A 27,304-nucleotide genomic window follows, 5' to 3' on the forward strand; every position below is an offset into this window, starting at 1 on the left:
ATAATAAAAATGAGAATGGAACATACATTTTGAAATGCCATTTGAACTATGAATTTAGTCCAGATTTAAACTGGGGTGACAAACTACAATACCTGTAGGCCACAGGCTCCTATGACGCCATCCTAAATGATAAGGTAGTTTGTGATGATCCTTTCCTGATATTTAAGGACTACGCCATTCTAACAGTACTGACATCTACAACATGAAACATGACCCTCAGGCCTTTTTGGCTAACATGATGGCTATATTAGGCTGCAACAGAAGAGCAGAAAAAGCAGCATGACTGTCACGTGGTAGGCCAATTACTTGAGTAAGCAAAGATGTTAAGTAGGTAAATTACATTAGCAACTTTGCCTCTTTTGTTTATTTTGGGACACAAGCATGAATAATATACTAAGCCTAAAAAGGAAGAGGAAAGAGAGTATGAAAAAGTATTAATCTCTGATGTTGGATATCGGCAGGCTATCTCATACTTACTTTCGGTAGAGGTAGCTCTTGATGCATTTGGTTTTCAAATTTAGATTTAGTCTGCAAGTTTAATGTCATGCTTCTGCCCGCATGCATTGCTGACAAACCTCCAGAGCGCAGCATGCCAAGGTTAACAGTGTTGTGTTTATAAGCAGCAGTCTGAGTAGAGGAAATAACAACCACGTGACAGGGTATGAACACACATGCTCATTAAGAGAAAATATTGAACATACATGACTAACTACACATGATCTTAATTAAAGCAAACGAACAATACTAAAGTAGCTGTTTTATGCATGCACTGAGTCGGACAGAAGCACATAGAGTGCTAGTTGTACATAAAATGGTTACCATAAAAAGACATTTACAAGACAGATTCCTGAAGAGCAAAAGGTTTTAAACAGTCAAAGAACATGATACAGAATTGCCTGTGTACTACGAAAGCTACGTAAGACCATGGCATGATTGGATATTTGAATCTTTCTGATTCATTGCATGATTTATTTTCACAGAGATCAACAACAGCAAAAACAAACCTCAGTTCAGATCTTCTAATTACTGTGAGAAGATGTCCATTAAAACCGATTTCAGAGAACATATTGCAGAAGTCACATGTTAGTTTTGAATCTATACTGGTAAAAGATTATCTACTGCACGTACAGTTTAATGTTCAATGATCCTATTTTAATAAGTCAGCAAACAACTTTTATGAATTAGTCTTGATTATTTATAAAGTATTAAATTAGCATAAAGTCAAAGATGTAATTTAACCTGAGTAGATTTCCAGAAAAATAAAGCTGACCTTGCAACATCTGTTTCATCTGTCCATGCAAATGAAGTAATACTTTGCATCTCTTCAGGATGAACAGTTTAGACACAGATAAAATACTCAATTGAATAAGCTTTATCCTTATGAAAATTCGCTGCAATCACTCTCAATCCCCCAAACTATGTATGCCTTTAAAGTATAACTTGTTTACTTGATAAACATAATAGAAGCTTGCATAATATATTAACTGAATACATATGTAGAAAATTACAACAAAATAATGTGCTCCAATAACAACATTTGGGGGTCCTACCACAATTACTTTTCTCAAGACACTCCAATACCAGGAAATCACTGCAAAAGTCATTTCCCAACACCTCCATTTCCAGCACTCTGGAAATGCTCTGGTTGGGATGCTACAAGGTAGCAAATGTAGGTTTGGGTGTCTCATTCAATCATTCAGAAACATGAACATGAATCATCAGCAGTTATGAGACTTTAAATCCAGTTTATAATCTTGTAATTGTTCAACAAGATGCCAGCCACATATTGGTGAACAAGGGGAGCAACAACTAACCTAATGCTTATACTGTTTTCAAATACAGTTTACTGTGTCCTATATTCTTTGAAGATGCACATATGTGGCCGCGTGCATGTGTAAATATGCACATGCACATCAGTTATTAATAGTTTTCTGACGTATTCAGCATGCATCCCTCTCTAATATGAGAAATTTAATAACATTAAATCCCAGTTAGAGTAGGCTCTCTAAATCAACAGTGTTGACTTCACAACAGTGAATGGGTTTAACTCTAGCTGGGGCTAACAATTAAATTTAGCCCTCATTCAGTTTTGAATTTATTTCTTTTTCTTTTTCTTTATTTTCTTCACTTGTATACCACTTTTTTTCCCTCAGCAGGAGACTCAAAGCAGTTTCCAACATAATTATGGCAAAATGTAATGCCTCACATACAGAAAGGCATTTGGTAGCACAGTTGGGTTGCAAATGTTTTCTGGAGAGTACCTCACTAGTATTGACCCCTTTAGGTTAAGCAGACCCTATAATCATTTGTATATACTCCTAATTTCTTATTATTTGAGGGAAAAAAAATCTGAAGGTTTAATTTTCTTGTTAGCAATATGCCCTAAGCCAAACAGTTTGATCACTTCTAAAACTGGAATGTTTTTATTATTTCCTATAAATATTAGAAACAAATTTATTTCATTTTTCAACATTAAATTTAGCTAAGAGGTGGTGAAAGGGCTGCTCGTGACTTGCACTGGAACCCCCACATAGATTCCAAGACTCCCCATTTTCTAACATAAAAAATTCAAATAATTTTTTAAAATTAAAATTTGTGGCCTAGGAGAGACACTAAAATAAAGCGAAGCAATTTTGGTTTCATTTCACTTCCTTGTTAAATAACCACTCAAAACTGTTCCCACAGCTGCTGTTTTCTTTAATAAAATGGGAATGGGGATTGAAATGCAGCTTTTCAGGGTCCTACAGAAGTACCCTGTTTTACCACTCTCAGCAATTGATAATCTCTACCTTCAGAAGCCCTATTTATTGGCTACAATCTAGTGTACTAACTTAAGTGGAATTCAAGTTTCATTGGACTTATTGGGGCTTACTTCTGAGTAGACATGGAAAGCAGCATACTGAAAAAGAAATGTGGCCAAGCTTGGAACCATGTATAACAATATAGTGCTGCCTGGAAAAAGTCATTTTTTCCTACTAGATATACTGAAGGAATTGTAGCTAGACTGAGTGGAGAGTCATGGGAGTAAGAGCTGATGGCATATCCCTTGCTAATCAAGTCTTGCCTGTAATAGACCACTACTGCACATGGGAATTCCTGAGAATAAAGAAGTACACACACTTACATATCTTCTAAATTTTCACAGATGGGGCACATGTGGTCAAGTTACACTAAAATGTAGTTACAATGGCAAATGTTGTTAATGTGGAAGGACACAGTACTAGTTGCAACAGTTAACTTTTGCCAGAGTCTACTGCAAAGGGCCAAGTGTCTTCTACTTCTTATCCTCTCCCCCATCCTGAGTTAATTGCACGCAGATTACTTTTTCACCTTGAATTCAGTCTGCAGCAATTGAAATACAATTTGGACAAAGAAGGAAAGTGGAAGGGGGAGAGAGAAAGTAGGAAATGTTCAAAGCACATGAAAAACTGGGATTGCAGCTGATTAATTGGTACTCACTATTCCTGCCAAACCAGGACAGTTGTATGGTATGCACTTATACATCAAAGAAAAGGATAGCCACAGAACAAATACACAACATTAAAAGGGTCTGATATATAGTATATGCAGAGGAGCCTTTGCCCTTTTTCATTTACCAGATATCTCTCTCTCTAGAGCCTGAAAACCTTAGGTTCAGAATTGGGAAAAGGCCCTAAATCAGTCTCTTAAGTGCATAGAACAACAATAACAACATATCCATTTTACTTTCTGGACCCCCAAATTGCATTAAAAAAACTTTGTTTCCAGCTGGGAAGAGTACTGAACAACAGAACAGATGTTAGCAGCTGGTAGTATTCTGCTTCAGGTCATGACATCAAATTATTATCAACTGATATGTAATTATTTTATATTATTCATTCTCTGAAAAAAAGTAAGATAGAGCCCACTGAAGAAAATCTGTGGTTTAAGCAGAAGACAGAAAAATAAAATCTTGCCCTCAAATTCTGTGTTGACAATCAGAGTTCCACGAAGATCCCCGAGTTGATTTTTTTGTCAGGATTCAAGCAGAGGGATACATATAGAGAATTAAGAGGAGACAATATCTGCATTGCATTTCACACAAGCCTATACAACATAAACTTGTTTCCAAGCTGCACAAAGAATGGCATGGGGGGAGAGGAAGGCATTGGCTAGTGGTCCAGTATTGGAATTAGACCAAGATTAACAGGTAGAAAACAAATGCACTGGAGGAATGTAATTTAAACTGTACACACCTTGTATGGAGACACTTAAGTGGGAGGATCAATGCATATAGGATGCTTCCCAATCCACAGGCCCCTTATCGCTTTGAGCAGAGGGGGCAATTCCACATGTGCACTATATTGTCCCCAAACAACTATGAACAGATAAATATGCTTTTGCAGGATGTCTGCATTCTTATGAGAACTGTGGGCTTGTCTACACTGATAAAAAGATTGCTCTGCACCGTATTTTCCTATCCCCAATGGTTGCACACACCAACATGAGACCACTGTAACTAGGCATACATTACCCCTTGTAAACTCACCTTAGTGTAAGGTGATGGTCAACAATCTCCAATTATTCACATAATTTTTATCCACATAGCCATGCCCACTCTGCTCCCCCCCCCCCCCCCGCCATGCATGTGCATATACATATTTCCTGTCAAGCGGAGATGGGCTGATATACTGTTCTGTCAGCATCATTCTTAAAGAAAATACTGGCAAACTTAACATTTTAAATAACTCTCACCAAACTGTGTTTCATCCACCACTAAATCCTCCCCTCAACTTCACAACAACACAATGCCACTTTGGAGTGCCAGCCAGGTGCCAAAAAACCTGGATTTTCTGGAAAACTGTGGGATAATGGGCAAGGTTTGTTGAACCCAATTAATGCCCAAAGAACTGTATTGCAAGCAGAACATCAATAACATCATGTGTTCAGATCACAGTGCTGAAAAAAAGTGTTTTTTTTTTTTTTACTGTGTAGACAACCTTTGTGTTGGGAAAACAATTACATATTGGATTTAACCACAGATGGTTTTAAAATTTCTCATATACCAAAGAGGAAGTCTCACTTTTCAAAACCCAGTGCTGTGTGGACATTCCAGTTGCTTGCTTTAAATTCTGTTTTAGATTTGCTGAAGTATGCATGACCTACTCCTAGTTTGCCATTTCTCTACTCCTATTAGATACATAAAGTTGTTTTTCACTTCACAGGCTTCATAGGCCAAGTGTAGATAAGGGGAAGCAATTTGAAAAGAAAAATCTACAAAACTCATCCTCACCTCTTCACACAAAATTACAGATGTGTTATGTTCACAAGGCCAGCTGACACTTCTTTGTTCTAAACAGCTTTCTTCCTAAGTAGCTTCCGATAAGGTTGGGTTTTCATTAACACTTGGTTTTATAAAACTTAGTAGGGCACTAAAAGTAAGCCACGCAATTTCAAGATGGACTAGTCATACATATTATGTCCCTCATGACACTGTGCCTCTATAAATTAAGATTGCATTTTGGAATGTTCCTCCATTCAAAGTTAGCATGGAAAGAAAGCAAGTAACTGGCATGCAAGCTAGAATATCCTGAATGATGTACTTACTTCTTTAGAAAAAAAGAATTTTGTTGTGCACCTTTCTTAAAATGGCACTTTGCAGTATTACAATGCTAAAACAGTTGTACTTCATGTCATTACTGGGCAGTTCAACTTGCAACGAATCACAATTAAACTGTGAACTTGCTCCACTAACAAACAGTGATATAATGTAAAATGTTTCTATTTGTATGTTTTTGAACATACAAATAGAAAGGTAATACTATCAAGAAATACAATAGTAATTCCCATCACAGGACTTTGAAGAGTAAGGTCTATAGGCTTCAATGCATTTGTGAATCTCAGTTTTCACATTTTTATGACAACATTTGGGAACATGATTAACCGTGGAAACAAACGCTTCATAATTCAATGTATATTTCTATGCAGGAGTTGGAGGATGTGTGCAGTTTATTGTTGTTCCATGTCTTCAAGTCGTTTCTGATGTATGGCAACCCTAAGAAAAACCAAGTTGGGTATAGGGCCTAAATACTTTAAAGGCACCAGATTCTAATCTTGGAAGACAAGCAGAGTCAGTCCTGGTTAATGCTTGGATGGAAGACTGGCAATGAGGCTACCATATATTTAAGAAAAAGAAACTGTCAAAACAAGCTCTGAATATTTCTTGCCTAAGAAAACCTTATGAAATTTGTAGGGTTATCATAAATTGATAAGTGAATCAAAAGCAAATATACATACATACTGTAAGATGAAAGTATCACAGGAGGTTCTTTGCCTTCCTCTGAGATTTTGGGCCCATCTACACAGCCCTATATCCCAGAATATTAAGACAGAAAATCCCAAAATATCTGCTTTGAACTGGGTTATCGGAGTCCACACCCAGAGAATGTGGGATTTTCTGCCTTGATATTCTGAGATATAGGGCTGTGTGGAAGGGCCCTTAGAGAGTGAGACTTGCTCAAGGTCACCTAGTCGATATCCATGGCTGCACAGCAATTTGACTTTTGGTCTGTAAAGTCATAATCCAGTGCTCAAATCACTACATCATGTTGGTTTTCACACACAATAATTAAATATAACAAACGTCATTTCACAGTCATGATAGATTGCTGAAAAGGGTATCCAGGTCTATGGGAGTCTTAACAGGAGACACGGCATTCAATAAGTACAAGGTAATGCAAAACAACATAACAGCAACAAAGTAATGCCAAAGTAATGATTCTCTTGATTGTGTCTGAAGACTTTCTTTTCTTTAACACAAAGCAGCTATAGTAACACGGATCTGCTAAATTCATAATTCCTTCCCCTAGAGCTGGTATCTCACTAAAAACCATCAATCACAGTTTCCTTTATCCTCCCCGTGAGGAGAAAATATGATTGTATTTTCTACTCAGTATTAAGAAGATGGGGAACAAAATTGATTTGTAGTCTAAGAGGTCAAAGGACTGAACATGTCTCCTTTTGCACCAAACTTCTACTCAAAATAGAGATTCAGTAGCTGGATTATATAACCAAACCAAAAGTTCAATACTAGAACTACATGTGATGCATGTTTTCCAACTGTATTTTCCATATTTCAGTCATTATTATATACTACTTTAAGGTAAAGGTTTCCCCTGACATTAAGTCTAATCGTGTCTGACTCTGGGGGGTGGTGTTCATCTCCATTTCTAAGCTGAAGAGCCAGTGTTGTCCATAGATGCCTCCAAGGTCATGTGGCTGGCATGACTGCATGGAACACCATTACCTTCCCGTCAAAGTGGTATCTATTGATCTACTCACACTTGCATGTTTTCGAACTGCTAAATTGGCAGAAGCTGGGCCTAACAGCGGGAGCTCACCGCGCTCCCCGGATTCGAACCGCCAACCTTTTGGTCAGCAAGTTCAGCAGCTCAGTGGTTTATCCTGCTGCACCACCTGGGAGCCCATATATACTACTTTACTCATCAATACATTTTAGAAAATTACTTATAAGTATTTCAAATAATACAGTACATTTTCCTAATTCCTCGCACTTTGGAAACACTACAGAAGCTAATAAATATTTTTAAAGAAAGGTTTTCGAAAATATATTTACTACTATGTAAAACATATTAGATTTAGATACTATGTTATGTATCCTGAGAATATCTGGATATAAAGGAAACTCAGGTCCACTAATTTCATTTCAAGTAAATACATTCAAGACTGAAGTAACCAAAACACAAGTAATATAATCCATTCCTTCGGTGGCAGAATGTTTTAAATATGAATACATTGCTGTGTTAGTGTATATATGGTGACTTCTAAGCACACCATTTTAAGCACACAAAATGTATTAATGACACTAAAAATATATAAGACAGGTTCTGCATGTAGAATCTGGAATTGTGCTCATCAGTTAAAAGGCTGCTTAGATCAAACTTCATTACTGTTGCGTTGATTCATTATTTTCTCTCATTATTGCAAGAGCTAACAAATCACATTTTTGATACATTTTAAATGCGTAATTTTAACATAATCAGTAATCCATACTGAAGACAATATTACTAGAAGTGGCGATGATAATTTTTGTATTTAAAAAACCCAACAATGTTACATCAGGGATATTATTTTGTAATTTTCACCCAGGGAGCCCTGTTACTAACTCATCATTGATAATTCTGTACACAGAAGACTTCATGTTAAATTTGACTGATAACACAAATCTGGGAATTATGATTAGATAACATATTAATCACTGCAAGCAGATAGTTTTGATATATAAAAATATAAAAACTAAAGGCATTAATTGCAGAGAAATGCCAAACATACCCTGTCTAACCTTCTAGCTTCTATATGTCTAAGTAGCTGTTGTCTCCAGTCAGCGGGCATTTTACCACAGCTCTCATTTCCCTTCACAGGGGTAGGCCTTGTCTTTATATCAGTGTTATCTGGAGGCTTGTCACCATAGTTACCCAAGTTATAGTCTGATGGTATCTTTTCCAACAGAGCTGCCATTGTAGGCCTAGCTGAAACTGGCCTGGTTTGGGAGGTACCATAACTCTCTGTACTGTAGCTTCTTGCAGACAATGGCCTCCTTTGTGTAAGGTTTTTAACTGGAAAACTTCCAGACTGGGCTTTCACTTCTTGATATGAAGGGTGTTCATCTTCATACCTGCCATTTCTTTTGAGGAACTGGGATTCAGGCACTGACATGCTGCTTTGGCGCTCCATAGCTCCTCTATACTGATGTCTGTTATACCTATCACTCTGCGGCAGTTCCTGTGGCTCACTGACTCTTCTGTACATTGACATGTCTGTGGAACTGGCCAGTGAATCAGCTCTTCTCAGATATCCAGCCCTTGATCCCTGACTTGAGAACTGAGTATTGACAGTCTCTTCATTAACAGAAGGCTGGGAGAATGAAAACATGTGCTCCATGGGTGGGTATCCACGGTAGGCTCTTGGGCTGACCAAATCCTTGGAGACATTTTTAGTCTGCTGGGGAATGTATTCTGGAGTATGCTGAAAAGGTGGTGGTATCCTCTTTTCCGCTTTGACTTCCACTGATCCTTGGGGATTGAAACTTTGGTCAAACTGGTACACTTTTTTAGTCACCGAAGGTTTTTGCTGCTGCTGTACCTTAACGCTTCCATAGGTCAACATCTCATCATCCAGCATTGGTACAGACTGGCTACGAGACATGCTAGACATCCCATGTTCTGTCCCCATCATTTTGTCTGACCTCTCGTGCATTCCTGCATTGTCCGTAGTCGCTGCATAGTTCTCTAGTGGTATATTATAAACTTTATAAGCGCCAATATCTATCTCGTCTATACTTTGTGACTTTTTAAATCTGTTTGTCTTCAAATCCCTCATCATTGGGGAAAGCCTTTCTGTACTCTTGCTGATGGAAATCATATTTTTAGAAGGCTCCTGGTGACAATGAATATGTGAAAACATATTACCAAGACTCCTGTTTGCATTTGGATCATGATACTCCCATTGTGTCCCTGGGGGGAAAGTGCCACTCATTTCAGGAGAGCCTTTCACGTGATCTTTCCTATCAGGTAAAGGGCTGCCAGTTGGCGTGCTCTCCAGCTTAGAAGGAAAGGCTGTCCTATCTTCGAAAGGGCTAGGGGTTCTGGTCCAGTTCTGCCAAGGGTTTGATGGAGGCACTTCTGATTCAGGTGTGTTTCTCATAGTGGGCTGTTCAAGTTCAAGGGGAATACCAACTATCCGGTCTTGCCGAATTAAAGGCCTGCGCCCATGAGCAGATGTGCTTCTTGACTTGGAGCTTAAGAGGGGGTTAGCGCTGGGATTCTCCGCTGTGCTCTCCTCTGCCACAAATCCCGTGTTGTCATAGTGTGAGCCATCATTCCAGCTGTCAGCAAAGGTGTCACTCATCGGACGCCGATCATTATGCTGCTGCATGTTTCCTGCCGGAGCAGAGTCCCGCTGGCTGAGCAATGGCTTTGTCTCCAGGGGCTGAGGAAAAGATTGGACAAGCCTGCAAGAAAGATAGATTTAAGAGAAAAAAATTAACCTGTATCTGACAAAGAGCAATCGGAAAAACAAAAGGCCTTACCTTACACTACTGTACAATAAGTACAGTCAGCCCTCCACATTCACTGGAGCTATGGGCACAAGACTGTGAAAGTGAAAATTGTGATAAAGAAATTGCTGTTTTCTTTAATCTGAGATATTTTTTGGGAATCTCTAGGTCTTCCAGTATGCCCTAGAGTCAATCTCTGTGGACTACAGAATTGCACTAGTGGACTTAGAGATGTTCTCTCAAAACATTTTAAGGTCTTTCAGCATAACTGAAAAAGGTTGACCACAGAGTCACACTGGAAGGCCCAGAGGTTCCCAGAAAGAAGATGCTAATCAAATCTGAGAATAATCAAAACCCATGAAAGTCAAAACCACATCTGTAGAGGGACAATTGAATAGTTTAATAAATCTAATAATGAGCAGGAATGCTAGCCTATTAGCAGCATAATAAGAAAAATGGTTGGGAACTTTGAAACTTTTTTTCAGTGCTAACCCTTTATATTTGTAGAAATTGAGTAAAAATCGGAAAGGGAGTGGGTACGTTTCCAGATTTGTATGGCCCCTAATATTTGAAGCAAAAATAGAAAGTGAAGAAACTATCATGGAATTAATTATCCAAGGCAAACAGGCCCATATTATTTCATGGAAAATCAGCTTTGTGTGCTATTTCCTTCTAGAGACCAGAGCTTTGTAACTGAATGTTCCATTTTGAAGATTTGGGGGGGGGGGGGGGTGGAGAAGCTTAGAAATATGTCACCCAAGTTTAAAGAACCCATAAGAATTTATCCATGATTTTAACAAACCACATAATGGTACAATTAAATAACAGGATTGCCGCAAAGGTTATCAAATGTTTTAAGAAGTGAATTAATCACACATACTATAGCTGTTACAGCTGTGCTTATATATACCTTTGTTAGCTGCCGACTTATGGCACTCTCATTTTTTAGGGTTTTCTCAGACAAGTATAAATATGTGAGAGGAAGCCACAGGGAGGAGGGAGCAAGCTTGTTTTCTGCTTCCTTGGAGACTAGGACGCGGAACAATGGCTTCAAACTACAAGAGAGGAGATTCCATCTGAACATTAGGAAGAACTTCCTGACTGTGAGAGCCGTTCAGCAGTGGAACTCTCTGCCCCGGAGTGTGGTGGAGGCTCCTTCTTTGGAAGCTTTTAAGCAGAGGCTGGATGGCCATCTGTCAGGGGTGATTTGAATGCAATATTCCTGCTTCTTGGCAGGGGGTTGGACTGGATGGCCCATGAGGTCTCTTCCAACTCTTTGATTCTATGATTCTAAGGAATACTCAGACATAAGAATAATAAGAATCCCTCTGTTAACACTCATGTTGTAATCATGGGAAAATGTTTAAAAGTAATCATTTTGTGGTATTCATGTTGAGATGAAGTTTTGAAAGTACATTTCTTTTCCTGAAAACTTAGGATTGTTTATTTATAAAAATAACAAGTTGGCAATGAAAGGAAATGTTCACATAAAGGAGGAAAAGATAAAAGTGCAATGAAAAAATGGGAAAAATGACAAAAATATTTCAACCAATAAAAATGAATATAGGAATTAGTTGATTTAGAAACATTAATGTTAATCACATTCTTTCCAAAAATATCTTGAATGTTCATTTCCCTCCTAAATGTCTTGCTGAAATCAAACTCTTAATTGAGTTTGATACCTTGATACATAATTTCATTTGACCATTTGCTCCCACAGCTTCTAGATAATTTGCTTTAATCTAGTGAAGAAAATATTTTGTATAAGCAAAGTAACCAAGTTATATGGGGTACAATCAAACCAAGCTGGTATACATCTGACAGCTTAATTTATCCCTCAATATGAACGGTACTTAATTTTTTGCCATGTTGGCTGTATTGTGTTCCTTATGAATATCTAAATGCATTCAATTCATTTTGCATGCAATGTCAAAGAGAATGACAGAGGGAGAAAGAGAGAAGCGCAATATCCCCATTTGCATGTATATAAAAATGGCTTTTGCATAAACCTAATTATCTGTCTACACAGAAGTTTGGAAGAAAAATCCATATGCAAATGATTCCTAAGCACACAGCTGAGCAGGCATGCAATGTCAAAGCCTCTTTGAAAATTCAACCTACTGTATTTCTATTGGAATAAAACTTCTCTCTACCTAATTTAATCACCCCATATAGGAATGTATAAGTGGCAGAGAAAAACTGAAGGATGCATCATATTTATGGCTCTTTCATTCTTGTTATTGTGTTACAACAATATGATGCTACTCTTTGTGATATACATTGGAGTAGGCAGACAAACCTGAATTCTAGATGGAAGACTGAATCCGGAGCACTATTTTGCTGGTACTGGTACAAATATGTTAAACCCCCACCTTCAGTACATTTCACAAAAATCCCTATCATTTAAAAAAAAGAAAAAATCATTCTTTTATAAAGATCTCTTATAAATTAGATCTCTTATATAAAAATTCTTACACTTCAGGATTTCTTATCTTTATTTACATTCAAAACTGGCATCAGAAATGGACCCTGAAAAGTGAACATACCTGTTCCCCCATAAAGAATTGTTCACAGCATCTTTAGCAGTAGTTTGCAACGACCCCATTTTAACGCGAGCATTCGAAGACCCTGACGAAGCCTGTGAAGGTGAATAGTCTGAGTAGGTTCCTGAAGAAACACTGTTGTTCATGCAGTGAACTTTATCAGCTTCAGACTCATCTGTTGACTCTACAAACGAAATGAGAAGTATGACATTAAAATTTCATGGAAGAGGAAAGCATAACACTGGCATATGTAAAAAAAAAAAAACAACTGCTGTGGAAAAAGTAGTTTCCACTTCTACACTGTTCAATTGTATAGTCAGCTGTGCAGTTTATCTACAGAAATAATTAAGAATATTATACATATGATGTCTTTTTTAATGTTCCCATGTGGCCTTTTCACTGTTGTAATCAATAAGCATGGATTGTTCTGCAGCAGGTATACATATTGCTTCACTATTATCCTTTAAGTGCAATATATGTTCTGTTAAAATGTTCTGTTTGTCCAAAAGAAATGTAACTTGTTGACTGAAATGGAAAAATAAGAGGAGATGGAGAGAGAGGTGAAGGAAATTGTTTATATCTTCCTTGTATTATTCATGAACCACACTGCTAGTGCCACAGACAAGTGGATGTGCTAAGCGTTTCGGTTGCAGACTGCTCACCAACCTTAGACGAAGAATTTAGCTGTTGTGATCTTTATTATCATAATAGTGTACATTTCTCAGCTTTTCACAATTCACTTATAGCCAATTTCGCAGCTATGCAATTAGTATATAGGATGTGTGGCTTCACAGTACATTTGTGATCGATACTAAAGAGTAGCATTCCTTGAAAGTGTTTATAGCAAAGAATGTGTATATTGTCACAGCTGATATACAATATTTTAAATACATGAATGCAGAATTCAAATAATAACCATTCTGAATTCTTGCTTTTGAAATAAAGACTTACATTAGGACCACATGAGTGCTGCCCATGGTGATTGTTGAACTAGAATACTACTACTGCTATTACTACTATTTACGCTGCTACTACTAGCAAAAACAACAATAAAAATATCTTACCCACCTTCCCTATGGATCAAGTCAGGGAACACCAACACATTAAAATAAAAAATAGGGCACATAATACTAGCTTAAATCATATACCACCAATTAAAATGTATATTACAAGTTAAAAGAGCATGTAAAACCAATTCATATTAAAAGTAATCAATGCATAGTTTACATCTTATAATTAAAAAATGTCACTTTAATAGGTCTAGCAGCAAAGACTGGTCTTTACTGATGTTTTGAAATTATGCAGGTTATCCAGCTAGTAGGTAATTCCATAATCTTGGGGTGGCAGCAGAAAATGTCCACTGCGTAACAGAGCCCCGTCTATACTGACCATTCATGCAGTTCAAAGCTAGCTTTAAACTGTGGCAGCCAGAAAACAAACTTCCACAAAAGTGCATGAAAGAAAGACCTTTCTTTGATGATGACTATAGTCTTATATAGACTGTAAGAAAAGGTCTACTGGAAAAGAGAAACAAAAACCAGTATGGAAAGATTATTTTCCCTTTCCCCTCTTCCAGTGAATAGACATAGAATGGCCAATCCAAGATAGCATATTCATAAAATAATTTCTAAATTCACTCCAGCCACTTTTTTAAAATAAAAAAACATAACTTATATTTGGATATCTAACAACTTATGTCTTTGAATAAAATGAGTACCTTTTTTTTCTTTTCCCAAGAGAACAAGTTTGGGTTGGTACAATGGTGCTTCTGCCATTGAGGGTCGAAGTTCTGCTATCCTCATATCATTCACAGGGTGCACAAAAGGGTCCTGCAAAATGCAAAAAAATAAAATAAAATTGCATAATTAAGTAACATTTTAAAAAAGAAATCATGCTAAAGAAACATTTTGTTTAAAGAGCAAAATAAACTATAGTGCTGAATTAGAACATTATTACAGGCACATATACATTGAGTATAAGCTGCCAAAAGTAGTCTTGAACTGGGGCATCTGCAGCATGACTACTCCATTTTCCCCACAAATATGGTCTACTATTCATTGTGATAGAAGAGTATCATCTAGCCTGCAATAACTGTGACCTATCCTAAATACTTGAAAAAACCCTAGCCTTAGAGCTGGCAAATTGGGAACCCCTTCAAACTCTGTGATGCTAAATCTTAAAGAAAGGAAAAAAGTAAACATCAGTTTGAGCAATTTGTCACAAAAACTGTAGTAGATCTGTGCTTGTCTCCTCTGGAGCTCCAGTCTCATTTAGGCCCTGATTACATCCTCTCAGGTTCATTGGGATGGGACACATTAGGCACTTAGAAGACCATTTGGTCACACCTGTTCTCCATCCCCATGCGTTGGGTTTTTAAAAAGGCCATTCCTGGACCTAAATTGCCCCAGGGGAAGCACAAAATGAAGCAGAAATGCACCTCAACAATATTTGGAAACATTTGACGGAAAACCTTTTTTTGGAAATATTTTGCAAACAATATTTTGCATTTCTGGATCACAGTCCCCTGAGCACACAGAGGACTGGGCGACTTGGAAGGTGCTGAACAGACTGCGCTCTGGCACCACGAGATGCAGAGCCAATCTTCAGAAATGGGGCTACAAAGTGGAATCCTCGACATGCGAGTGTGGAGAGGAGCAAACCACTGACCACCTGCTGCAATGCAACCTGAGCCCTGCCACATGCACAATGGAGGACCTTCTTGCAGCAACACCAGAAGCACTCCAAGTGGCCAGATACTGGTCAAAGGACATTTAATCAACTACCAAACTCACAAATTTTGTATTTTGTCTGTTTGTTTGCTTTGTTCTGTTAGAAATGTAATATAATTTGACTGGTTGTCCTGACACGACAAATAAATAAATTTCTGGATCGCCCAGGAGAACCCTGAGAATAGTAGAAATACCTTCCACTTCCCACTGAGTGCATTTTAGGACATTCTAGAGCAAATCTTAACAAGGGGTCTACAGATCCCTTGGTTTCTATGGGAATATTTCAATGTGTCCATAACACTGAATTGAAAAAAAACCCCCAACTTATTGTCTTTATTTTCTTTGCCCACTAACTGCAATTTAGCATTCCTTCACTTATGAATGAATGCAATAAGTTTCAGTAGCATTCATTTCATATCACATTACAGTTGTTGAATATCTCAAAAAAATATTTGAGCAGATCTTGCACAATGTTAGGTTATCAGGTATTGAAATTGTGGGAAAGTTGTACAAGGTTGTTTTGGGTAATGCTAAGAATTAATTTACAGACATGCCTATGTTGAGTGTCATAAAACTATTTGCCACTACATTCTGAGAAGGGGTCTGTGGATTTCACCTGATTGGCAAAGGGGTCAGTGGAACAAAAGTGGTTAAGAACCTCTGTTCTAAAGCAGTAAAAAAGGGGGAGGAAATCTTGAAAACGTTTTTAAAAGATAGACAGAAAGGGCACTAAAGCAGCCCTGGGGTCACTTTGTCTACCTCTGATTTAAAGGGGAAGTAAAATTGTATTCAGCTAGAACAGTGGTGGACAAGGTATGGTACTTAAAGGCCATTTTTGTGGTTTTCAGTGTCCCCTGAAAACTCCCAAATCTAAAAGCCATTGCTAATCCCTATTGGAATAGATTCAATGAATCAATGGCAATTTGGTAAATTAATACCTGTGTCAATTATTGATTCAATTGACCTGCTCATGTTATGATCCTCCTGTCCCTATAATATTTATTTTTTATTTTCAGTGGTTTTCACCTCAAACACATCTCCCAGTAAAAATATGTCAAATTCCCATGTCTGCATTTTAGAGAGAGGGGGAGTGAGTGATAAATAAGCTTACTGGTGCACTATCTTAATAAAATGATCTATATTACACTGGAACTAACACTGATTGTTTTTGTGTTATCGAAAGCTTTCATGGCCAGAATCACTGGGTTGGTGTGAGCTTTTTGGACTGTATGGCCATGTTTCAGTAGCATTCTTTCCTGACATTTCACCTGCATCTGTGACTGGCATCTTCAGAGGTTCTGTTGCTAGTGAGGCAAGTGGGGTGTATATACATCTGTGAAATGTCCAGGGACTTTGCAGCTACAAGGCTACGGAATGCTAATCAAGCTTGCGAATTGCAACAGTCACACTTGCTTCAAAACTCACAGCAATCCATGGATTGTTTTAATCCCATTGTTACTTCTTACCTCCACCGATATTTCCTTTGGTGCCATTGGCCACTTGTGCTCATATTTTTCCTTCACCGCTTGCTCTGAGACAGCTGTTGGTGTTGAATTCTCAGGCCTCACTCCATGGGGAGATTTGCCCACCAGATTTTGAACAGATTTCACCATATTCTTTAAATCTTCTGGGTAGGGAGTTGGATATCGCTTTAAGTTTATTTCAACCTGAGCATTCATTTCACAAAATAAATTAAAAGCACAAACAGGGAATAAAAATAATCATTAAGCATCTAATTTTGATTGCCAAGACCATATTAAACGCAAAACACAGAGACAGTGAGTTTAGGCATTTGAGACAATGTTAACATAAAACATTTGCTATTCTGTGTTCTGAACTGTTAACGCCTATGTCATTTACAACATGGCAAAAACAAAACTGAAATAATTCTCCCCCCCCCCCTTGCCTAAACTTCATAATTTGACAATATTGCTGTTAAATTATATCTCGACGTTCAGACAATTAAATAAACCTTTAATCATTTGGACAGAATCTAGAAATCTGGTAATATTTGGGAAGTCACTGTAGACTTATAATACAAGATTGTGATAGTTATTTGAATGTACTAGTAGAAATCTAAAAAAGTCTAATTGTTTTGAAGTCCTACCTATCAGTTTTTATGGATTGTTCGCCCAGTATGGAAAAGTTTTTTGCCCTGCTCTGATGAATGTATTTGTATAAAAGTGTGACATCACTGATTTTACCACAAAAGCAAAAGTGGCATGTACAGCCAAGGTTCCAGTGCAGACATTAATAGGCATCCATTCAAAAAGCTTGACTGATGTGAAGAGTACAAACTATGGTAGCAACTTACACTTAGCACTGAAGTATAATAAGGAATGCAGAACAAACAAACACATCCAAACGTGGCTCTCAATAACAGATGCAAAATACTACATTACAGGTCAATGTACAACTACAAAGAAAACTAAATAAGGATGTATAGAATATAGCACTGCTGTAGCAGCTCTAACTGGCTTACAATGGAAAAACTATAATTGCTGATAGTGGCTTTGCTATTGGGCCATGGTTTTACTAAGATTGACAGGAAACCTTAAGGACAGCCCAATAGTAATACATGCATTGCAAAAGATACTAAAAAAACAGAATAAGTAAATTTGAATAAAGTCAATTTATCTTAGAGTCAATATTAACTTGCACTGTTACATGTGCTCTCAGATGTGCTAGATAGAATTAGGGTGAAGATATTCCCATATTGATATTAAAAATGATAATTACCAATGAAGTCTAGACTCCCTTTTTAGTCATGGTCTTTTATGTTTCACATTTAAAGTTACCTCAGAAGTAGCATGCCGCTGGGGATAAAAACCTTCCAAAGTGCAATATTCCTGGATAGAAGAATTTCTTTTTTAATTTCTAATGTCAAATTCATGTCAGCAAACAATGATATATATTTGAGCAAAAGGCCCATCAATACAAAGTTTTTTATAGAATTATATCAAACATTTCATTTAAACACAAGATAACGAAACAGACCCTGTTGAACCTCAAATGAATGCAAAGTCTGATGTAGGGCACTGATTTCCTTGAAAATTAGGGCCTTGATATGGAGAGTTGTTTCACTCCTCGGAATAATGTCTTCATATCAGCCAAACAGAAAGATGTCTGCAGTTGATATGTAACACATTGATAATTAAGATGCCAACAAATAATAAAATAAAACCCATGGTGGCTTGGAAGCACCAGCATGGCTCCATCTTTACTCTGCAGTATGTTTACTTAATAAAAATGTAGGAGAGTCATCTTCAAATATTTATTCACAATCTATCATTTTGTTAAGATTTAATGAAGTTAAAATTTGCAAAGGAACAGAACAAAAACACTTCCACAATATTTTTTAAAATACATTTAACATTCCAAAATTCTAGCATCACTGATATATATTTTACCCGTGTAACATATTTAATTTGGCATTTTTGCTATTACTAAATGAAAATACTATAGGTTATCTCACCTTTAACTTTAAGAAAAAACCTGCCATTTTATTAAATTTGAAAATACCATTGTTAAAGCAAAACAGAACATTGAGTACTTCACACACATATATTTATTACTCAGTGTTTTATCACTAGTACTAGTAATTTTATTGATTAGCCCTTAGGCCATATCACAATAAGAAACAGCAGTGTTTTATCACTTGATGGTATGCAACAGTGAAATAAATTGCAATTATCAGATAAATAAATCAGATTTTGTGTTTTAGTGAGCAGTTTTACAAGAACGTTGCATAAACAAGAGAGGGAAAGAATATTAATTTCTATAAACAGATTAGATAGAATCTTGTTAGTCTTTTTATTCACTTAAGTAAAAAAAAAACAATTTCAAAACATTCTGGTTTCACAATATAAAAAGAAATATGAAGTATTTTATGAGACTGATTGCTATTTTCCTATATATTCCCCAAACTTGGAAATTTTATGTTTTTTTGTTATTCCCAAACTATAAATGTGCTGTTTTAGAATTAAACCACTCATGTCAGTCCAGCAGGGCAACAATATATTGCTGGAAGCACACCAGAAAGCTCTGCCTGGATTTGGAAACATATACAAACTATTGAATGTATGGGTGCCCAACCCTATGAGTTTAAGTATGGGGTACGAAGCCATCTGCAGACAAATGAGACAAAATTTAAATGTCAAGGCAAGAATGAGGTACATCCAATGATCTACTATGGAGCTTTCATCCTATCACTTTCCTACTTCAACATTCCACATCACCTGAAAACTTGTTGTTGGGTTTCCTAGTCCTCCAGAATCACATGGACGCCTGCTTTGGGGACTACAAATGGGAGGGGAAATCTGGTTACAGTGACTACTACTATACTGTCAGTAGAACATCCTCACAGGAAACTAACTTTATGATATTAGGTAAAGCTTTGAGATCTAGAACTGGTATGGTAGTTATATTTTGAAGATTCACATCAGGAAAAAGTAAAAAACATAAATGTGGTATATCTCCTCGTGGCTCTAAGACAAATGACTCTATCGGACTCTATATTTACTAATGGAAGATAGAGGAATTTTTAATGAACTTCCTCCAATTTTAGTGTGAAAAAGGTATCATGGCTCTTTTATCTATGGCGTATTTCTAGCTTTCACTTCAGAATACACAGACATACAGTTACATAGGACTAAATCCAGTTATATGGGACTAGAGTAGACCTATTGAATTAATGAGACTTAAATCAACATATGGGTCGGTTCCACTAATTATAGTTGGATCTACACTGCCATATAATTCAGTTTTTGAATCCAGGTTATCTGTGTTGAGCTGGATTATACGAGTCTATAATACATTGCCATATAATTCAGTTCAAAGCAGGTAATCTGGATTCAGAAAGTGGATTATATGGTAGTGTAGATTCAGTCTCAATTGGTCTATCCTAGTTAAGATTAACAATTGCTTTATGTTCAACGACTGATTATGATCAGGGTCTATGTGAAGGTTTAAAAATTTCTGAAGAAAAAACTAAATTATGTCTGTGAGCACCAGGGCCAGCATCATCAATAGGCACAATGGGTGCCTGCTTCAAGCCAGAAACAGTGGGAATAGAGTGTGATGGTGAGACATTAGGACTGAGTGCTGTATGCCATGGTGCACCTATTCCTTTATAGACTCTCTTGCCTTCAGATGTGGTGAACTAGTGTGCTGCTCCACTAATGTTAGAAGAAATTGCTACTGACTCTTTGCACAGAAATTGCACATATTATCTTGGCCCTAAGAAACAAAACCTCTGAGTAATCTTTGGTGAACAAAGGGATTGTAGGTATTGTTGAAGGTTTTCGTGGCCGGAATCACTGGGTTGTTGTAGGGTTTTTCAGCCTATATGGTCATGTTCTAGAGGCATTCTCTCCTGACCTTTCGCCTCCATCTATGGCAAGCATCCTCAGAGGTAGTGAGGTACCTCTGAGGATGCTTGCCATAGATGCAGGCGAAATGTCAGGAGAGAATGCCTCTAGAACATGGCCATATAGCCTGAAAAAACCTACAACAACCCAGGATTGCAGGTATTTCCTTATGCAAGACACTGATATTCATGAAGGAATAACTTGTGCTAAGATTAGAGGACAATAAGGATTCTCAATACACACAAACATTCAAGGCATTTAGTCATTTTGTAACTACGTAAGGATGACATTCCTCAATACTAACATAAGAATTTAATTATCGATATTATCAGTCATCTTTGCAGGTCTTATGGAAGAGTTATTTCAAAGGGCTATTTGCTTCTCAGTTAGCTAATTGAAGAACTCTATGGGAACCTAAGCCATCTGCTTCCATTTTCACTTGAGGTTACTCTTTTTAAAATGGGTCACGCTAAGATGTGTAATTTGAGCAGTCTTATCCCATTTTGCCAAACATGATTCACACAAAACAATATATAATTCTCAGTCTCCCAAGATATTGAAAAGACTGCCAATTCCTTTCTTTATAAATGTCACAAGCCTTAATAGACCATTATGACAATTGTCTAGACAATGTCAAGTAAAGGTGCATACAAAGAAGACAGCTGACTATTTTGGAAAAAGAGGTCAGATTTTTTCAATATAGTAAAGTAGTGCAGCTCCATGTACATGCTGGACTTCCTCTAAGCCAGCTACAGAGGGAGGAAGCTTGTGAGCACCTGGAAAGTTCTATCGATCTCAATGAACACTCTAAAGCAGTGGTTCTTCACCTGTGGTTCCCCAAGTGTATGGGTCTACAACTCCCAGAAATCCCAGCCAGTTTACCAGCTGTTAGGATTTCTGGGAGTTGAAGGCCAAAACATCTGGGGACCCACAGGTTGAGAAACACTGCTCTATGGTTTAATGGCATTCATATTTCAGGAAAGCTTATAGTGCAATTCTGTGCATGTTTATTCAGGCATAATCCTTTTCTCCAATTCTGATTTTTAGATTTATATATGTACAGATTTCGTCAATAATGGCTCTACACATTTACAAGTAATATTTATTCTCTTTGAGTTTTGTTCACTGAACTTTACCTCAAAAAAAAAAAGCAAAAATGAAGAAACACAATTACCTTAACTTTTCCTGCATTTTCCTCTTCTCCCTTTTTTTCTTCAAATTCAAAGGCAACTGTCATACGCTGTTGTCGCTGTTCCTCCCACAGTGTAGGATTAAAACTATCACTGTCTGACTGGAAATCTAGTTAGTTAGAAAATTAATGCCAGAATCAAATGAAACCTCACTCATAATGCACAATCACATTACCAGCAATGCAAAAAAGTGTCCTTTATACCAATTACTAACTTTTTAAAAACATGTAAGTTGGAAACATTTCCATTCTGTCTCTGGGAAGTGATTGCAAATAATTAAAATTTGTCTCACAGTAGGACTCAGATTATGAGCATACTGAGGTAGGTAAAGTCACTGAGGACTTTTGTTCATGGAAAACACCTACCTGGCTCTGACATCAGAGCCAAAAGATAATATAGAGGGAAACCTTCAAGAAATACATAAAGCTAAATATCAACTATACCTACTGAAAAAAAACCTAGGGCACCAATTGCTTTAGAAATACAAAATGGATTCTTTAGGTTGCATTATAAAAGATACAATTTTATTTAGTTAGTTTTTTTCCAGTATTTATACCTGCCCTTCTCACCCCAAAGAGGACTCAGAACAGTTTTACAGAACACATACACAGCAAACATTCAAGGCTTAATTATACAATTAACAAGGACAGACAACACAGAAGAGGTAAGGGCAGTTTTTTCACATATTATTTCTGGCATCTTTGGAGGTTGTGCTCGACTCCAGCCACAGGGGTACTGTTGCTTCATCTTCCATGCAGAGGATCTCTTCCTGATCCTCTCAGCTGATATCCTTTTAGGTACTACTTTTTAGCCTCCCCGCTAAAAAGTAGTACCTATTTTGTCTACTAACATTTTCTGCTTTCAACCCTGATAGGTGTGCAAATGAGCTGGGGCTAATGCCCAACCCGGGCTTGAACTGCTGACTTTTAAATTAGTAGGATCTTTTTGCTGCACAGTGGTTTAGCCTGCTGTGCTAAGCCTAGCCCCTTACAACTACCAATAGTACCACTGTTTGGAACATTTAAGCTGGCATTAAATAATTATTTCATAGATTTCTGTATTTAGAAAACCAGGCTGACAGAACTTTACCTTCATCACCACGGGGCTGCTGAGGAAACATGTAGTTAGTCAGCACTCTTTGCTTTGTTTCTGGATGTGCCTCGGTTTGAAGAGGGATAAGGGCCTTAGACTGTAAGTGAAGAACACACACAAAAACTACAATAACTCCCAAAGGACTATGTGGCAATTAAACAAAGTGATGTTATCTATCAAATAAGAAGAATGTTAAGAAATTCTATGACAAGGAGCACTCTTGTTCATATTTGTTTTTGCTGAAAATATGTTAGCAGCATGATTTTACAGGTGTGATATTAACACGTCAAAATTAGGACATAACACGTCCAACCAATACATAAATCTTTACTTTTGGATGGTTTATTCATTTATATGTTGTTTTGTTGTTTCATTACAAAGAATAAATTGTTATGGTCAAAATCCAGTCTAGTGCTGCTAGCATACTTCCATGGAATCAACATCTCTTGTCCGCTGGAAAGGAAGGGTGGAAATGTCCAGTCCAAAAGCAGCAAGGTGGGCAGTTACGGCATCCTGCTAAGAGCTTTGGGGAGCCCATCAGTGATCATTTTGGCTCATGGAAAAGTGAGCATATGCCCATAGGTCCAACCAGCATGTAACTTGTTTGCTGTGCCACCTAGATGAACAGAAGGAAATACCTGATTCCTTAAGCAAGTCTGAAAAAGGACATTGCCTCTATTAGATTTACCAAGGATATTGTCTCTATATTGTCACCACAGGATGCCCAGAAACACAAATACAATCCCAAATATACATTTACACAAACACTTTCCCTATGTTATAATTTTACAGTTTATATACTTGTTGTTTGTGCTCAATCATTTCTGATTTATGGCAACTATAAGGGAAACGTAGCATGTGGTTTTTCTGGAAAGCTTTTATTCAGAGGGGGTTGCTATTGCTTTCCTCTGAGACTGACTGTGACTTGCCCAAGGTTACCCAATGGGTTTTCATGGCAGAGCAGGAATTCAAACTCTGGTCTCCAGAGTCACAGTCATAGTCAAAAAGGGCTAAAAGCCAATCTCAAGTCCCTTCTACCATGTATAAAATCCACATTATCTGCTTCGAACTGGATTATATAGCAGTGTAGACTAAGAAAACCCAGTTCAAATCAGATGTGGATTTTCTGCTTTGATAACCTGGATTATCTGGCAGTGTGGAAGGGGTCTCAGTGGTCACATAACAGTTCACACTTATGCAGGTTATTCAAGAGCAAGTCTCACTAATTTAAATTTCTAGGCAAGTGCTTGCATACCACCAAATGCAGTTAACATCAAGTGAGGCCTGAGAAGATCTGACTTCAAATCTGCATTTGGCTATGAAGCTCAGTGACTGAGCACGGTATTCATTTTATTCTGAAAACAATAGGCTATAAAACGCAATAGAAATTGGTTCTTGATAGGCAACCCAATCCCAAGATTTTAAACCTTCCTGTAACATTTGGTAATCTTCACTGGGACATCTGTGGAAGGGAAAAACATTAAGGAGGTATGTGTGTGTACTATGAACATATATGGGTCAACCTCTGAATTTTTCATTTGAATTAATGTGTTTTCAAACACTCACAGTTCAATATAAACATTGCAGAAATACAGCTGAATTTGCTGCAAGGACAAAGAAAGTCAGTAAATAAATATGTACCTGGTTGTCTGAGAGCCAGAGTGCAGCAAGTTCTTTAAGCTTTGTAAAAGTGATAGGCAAATTTTTCAATCTGGAAAAAAATTACAGCATTGCGATAATGAGAGTGTTATCATGTAGAGAACACCCTATTTTCTAACATAGAGTTAGCAACAGCTAGTAATACATTGCAGTCAGGTAACAAGGAATGCCCAATTTCCTATCACTTTGTTTATTTTTTTGTACTGCTTTAGAAAATATTCACTTTATTGATTCCCTTCCCCCAATGTTTTCTCATCTAAAAATCCATATTTTACTTAACTTCCTAATCCTCAGACAATATTCATAAGACCCAGATGGTTAAAATAATACATAAAAATACTGCCAGCTTGACTGCACAGATGTGGTTTGTTTATTTGTAGCCAACATCTATGCAGGCACTTAATTTTTATATTTAGGTAAATGGGAGTCTACAAAATGCTATTTAATAGAATAAAATTGACCCTCTTGCTCACTTTCTGTTATTCTATCTTTATCTGGAGGCCCATTTTCTGATTCTACTTAAGAATTTCCTGAAGCTCACCACCACAGGATATAATCTTTATTTTTCCCCAACACTAACTACATTACAATAGGAAAATAAAAATGTCTAAATAAAATTCCTAGTTCTACTGCTGACTAAATTTAAAATTTAAATTGGTGAAATTATGGAAAAGAGATAAATTTTCAATCCAGCATGCCTCTTCATCCTTTAAAATATTTTGTGCCACACCAGGAGCTCTTTTTGGTGTGTGATGCACTTCTGTGTGTTATTCTAGTCCTGTGGAGGTACTCCTGAGCATCAAAAAGATGAAAGCCATGCTGTGAACATGCAGACCCTTTCATGAAGCTGAAGAGTTTTACACGAGTGCCAACTTTATTTTATTACGATCAAAGGCTGCCCAGATTTTATCGTATCAAGGAGTGCTTTTCAACCTTTAGAAAATCTTCAGTCATAAGAAAAGCATATTGTCCCTGAGATAGTAATCTGTACCAGCAGTTAAGGTTTGTGATGGCAAAATGATGCTCTCTCTCTCGTGTTGAAAAGGCAAGGCTATTGCTTCCATAATCAAGAAATAGTTTTCTAAGATCTACAGAGATACTCGCAGGAACACTCCAGCAAGCAAGAGTTCAAAAGTGGCAGGCAAAATCCACAACTTCAACCCATGGCTCATATCAAATAAGGGACTCCCTCCTGGGCACACAGAAGGCTGGGCAACTTTGAAGGTGTTGAACAGACTGCACTCTGGCACCACGAGACGCAGAGCCAATCTTAAGAAATGGGGCCACAAATTGGAGTCCACAATATGCGAGTGCGGAAAAGAGCAAAACACAGACCACCTGCTACAATGCAGTCTGAGCCCTGCCACCTGCACAATGGAGGACCTTCTTATAGCAACACCAGAGGCACTCCAAGTGACCAGCTACTGGTCAAAGGACATTTAATATAATGCCACATTTTTTAAACTTTGTGTTTTTTAAACACATTACAACTGTACTCTTGGTTTGCTCCTGATAAGACAAATAAATAGGAAGTGGAACTTTAAAGCTTGGGAAATGTCAATTCTAAATGCTAATCTTTTCCCCACAAATTTTTATCTTTCATGCCTGGAGATTTTGCACTTCTTCAGCTCATTAATGTTACTTGTTTCCCTATAGTTTTGTTAGAACATAACTTTACTTTCCATATTTCTCTGATACCTCATAGATCAGTCTGCCTAATTGGAAGATTATACAGAGTTCAGTAACTATTCAGATCTTTTCTTCATCCAGTTGAATGGTTACTGAACTCTGTGGAATCTTCCAATTCATAAAAAAATCGATACAAAATGGAAATGAAAGGTGCCCTTATCATGATCTCATCCATTCTCTTCAGTGCAGTTTTCTATTATTCTTGTTTGGGAAATGAGAAAACAAAAACTAGTGGTTTGCTATAATAATAATAATAATAATAATAATCAAGGATTGATATTTACCACTTTACTAAACCAACTAAGGGAGCCCCCAGTGGGGCAGTGGGTTAAACCACTGAGCTGCTGAACTTGCTGACTGAAAGGTTGGCATTCGAATCCAGGGAGCGGGGTGAGCTCCAGCTGTTATCCACAGCTTCTGCCAACCTAGCAGTTCGAAAACATGCAAGTATGAGTAGATCAATAGGTAGGAAGGTAACAGCACTCCATGCAGTGATGCTGGCCACATGACCTTGGAGGTATCTAAAGACAATGCCAGCTCTTCAGCTTAGAAATAGAGATGAACACCACTCCCAGAGCCAGACATGACTAGACTTAATGTAAAGGGGAAACCTTTAAACTGACTGAACTTGGTTACATGGGCTATTATTTGTTCTAGACGTTGTAAAATCCACTCAAACTTCTGGGCTATATCTTCTGGTCCCAACCAAGAATTTCCTCTCGTTCCAATCTTGAATTCTGTCTATATTCATATTATATACCATACTGGGATAAAACCAGGTTCAAATTTCATGTTTTAGTAATGCTTTTTTTTTTGTTAAAGCGGTCTCTTAAAAAAACAGAGCTGTATATAAAAACCCAAGATGTTAAGAGACACTTAAGTAAGTTGAAGTTGACTTTTACTACATTTTCCTGTCATTTGAATTTGTAGATTTGACCAGTATGAACTTTCAAGAACATATTCAAGATAATTATTCATAAATGGACTAGTAATATTTAAG

The 27,304-nt window shown here is 37.3% G+C and overlaps 1 protein-coding gene across 9 annotated transcripts in view; it reads right to left on the reverse strand.

The window, feature by feature from the left end:
• LRRC7 (leucine rich repeat containing 7) overlaps positions 1-27,304 on the reverse strand; it is a 215,861-nt gene that overhangs the window by 31,527 nt on the left and 157,030 nt on the right. For 6 of the 9 annotated variants that reach the window (XM_067467825.1, XM_067467831.1, XM_067467832.1 and 3 more), the window contains 9 exons: positions 24,598-24,667; positions 22,954-23,053; positions 21,849-21,973; positions 18,104-18,154; positions 16,772-16,972; positions 14,294-14,405; positions 12,580-12,760; positions 8,311-9,988; positions 478-627 (listed from right to left, as the gene is read on the reverse strand). In XM_067467825.1, the coding sequence (XP_067323926.1) occupies positions 478-627; positions 8,311-9,988; positions 12,580-12,760; positions 14,294-14,405; positions 16,772-16,972; positions 18,104-18,154; positions 21,849-21,973; positions 22,954-23,053; positions 24,598-24,667 (2,668 nt within the window). The remainder of the gene's footprint in view (positions 1-477; positions 628-8,310; positions 9,989-12,579; positions 12,761-14,293; positions 14,406-16,771; positions 16,973-18,103; positions 18,155-21,848; positions 21,974-22,953; positions 23,054-24,597; positions 24,668-27,304) is intronic. The other 3 variants (XM_067467827.1, XM_067467828.1, XM_067467833.1) reach the window with 3 other exon arrangements.

Source organism: Anolis sagrei, chromosome 4 (genome assembly GCF_037176765.1).
Source record: "Anolis sagrei isolate rAnoSag1 chromosome 4, rAnoSag1.mat, whole genome shotgun sequence".
In the NCBI taxonomy this organism is placed as follows: domain Eukaryota; kingdom Metazoa; phylum Chordata; class Lepidosauria; order Squamata; family Dactyloidae; genus Anolis; species Anolis sagrei.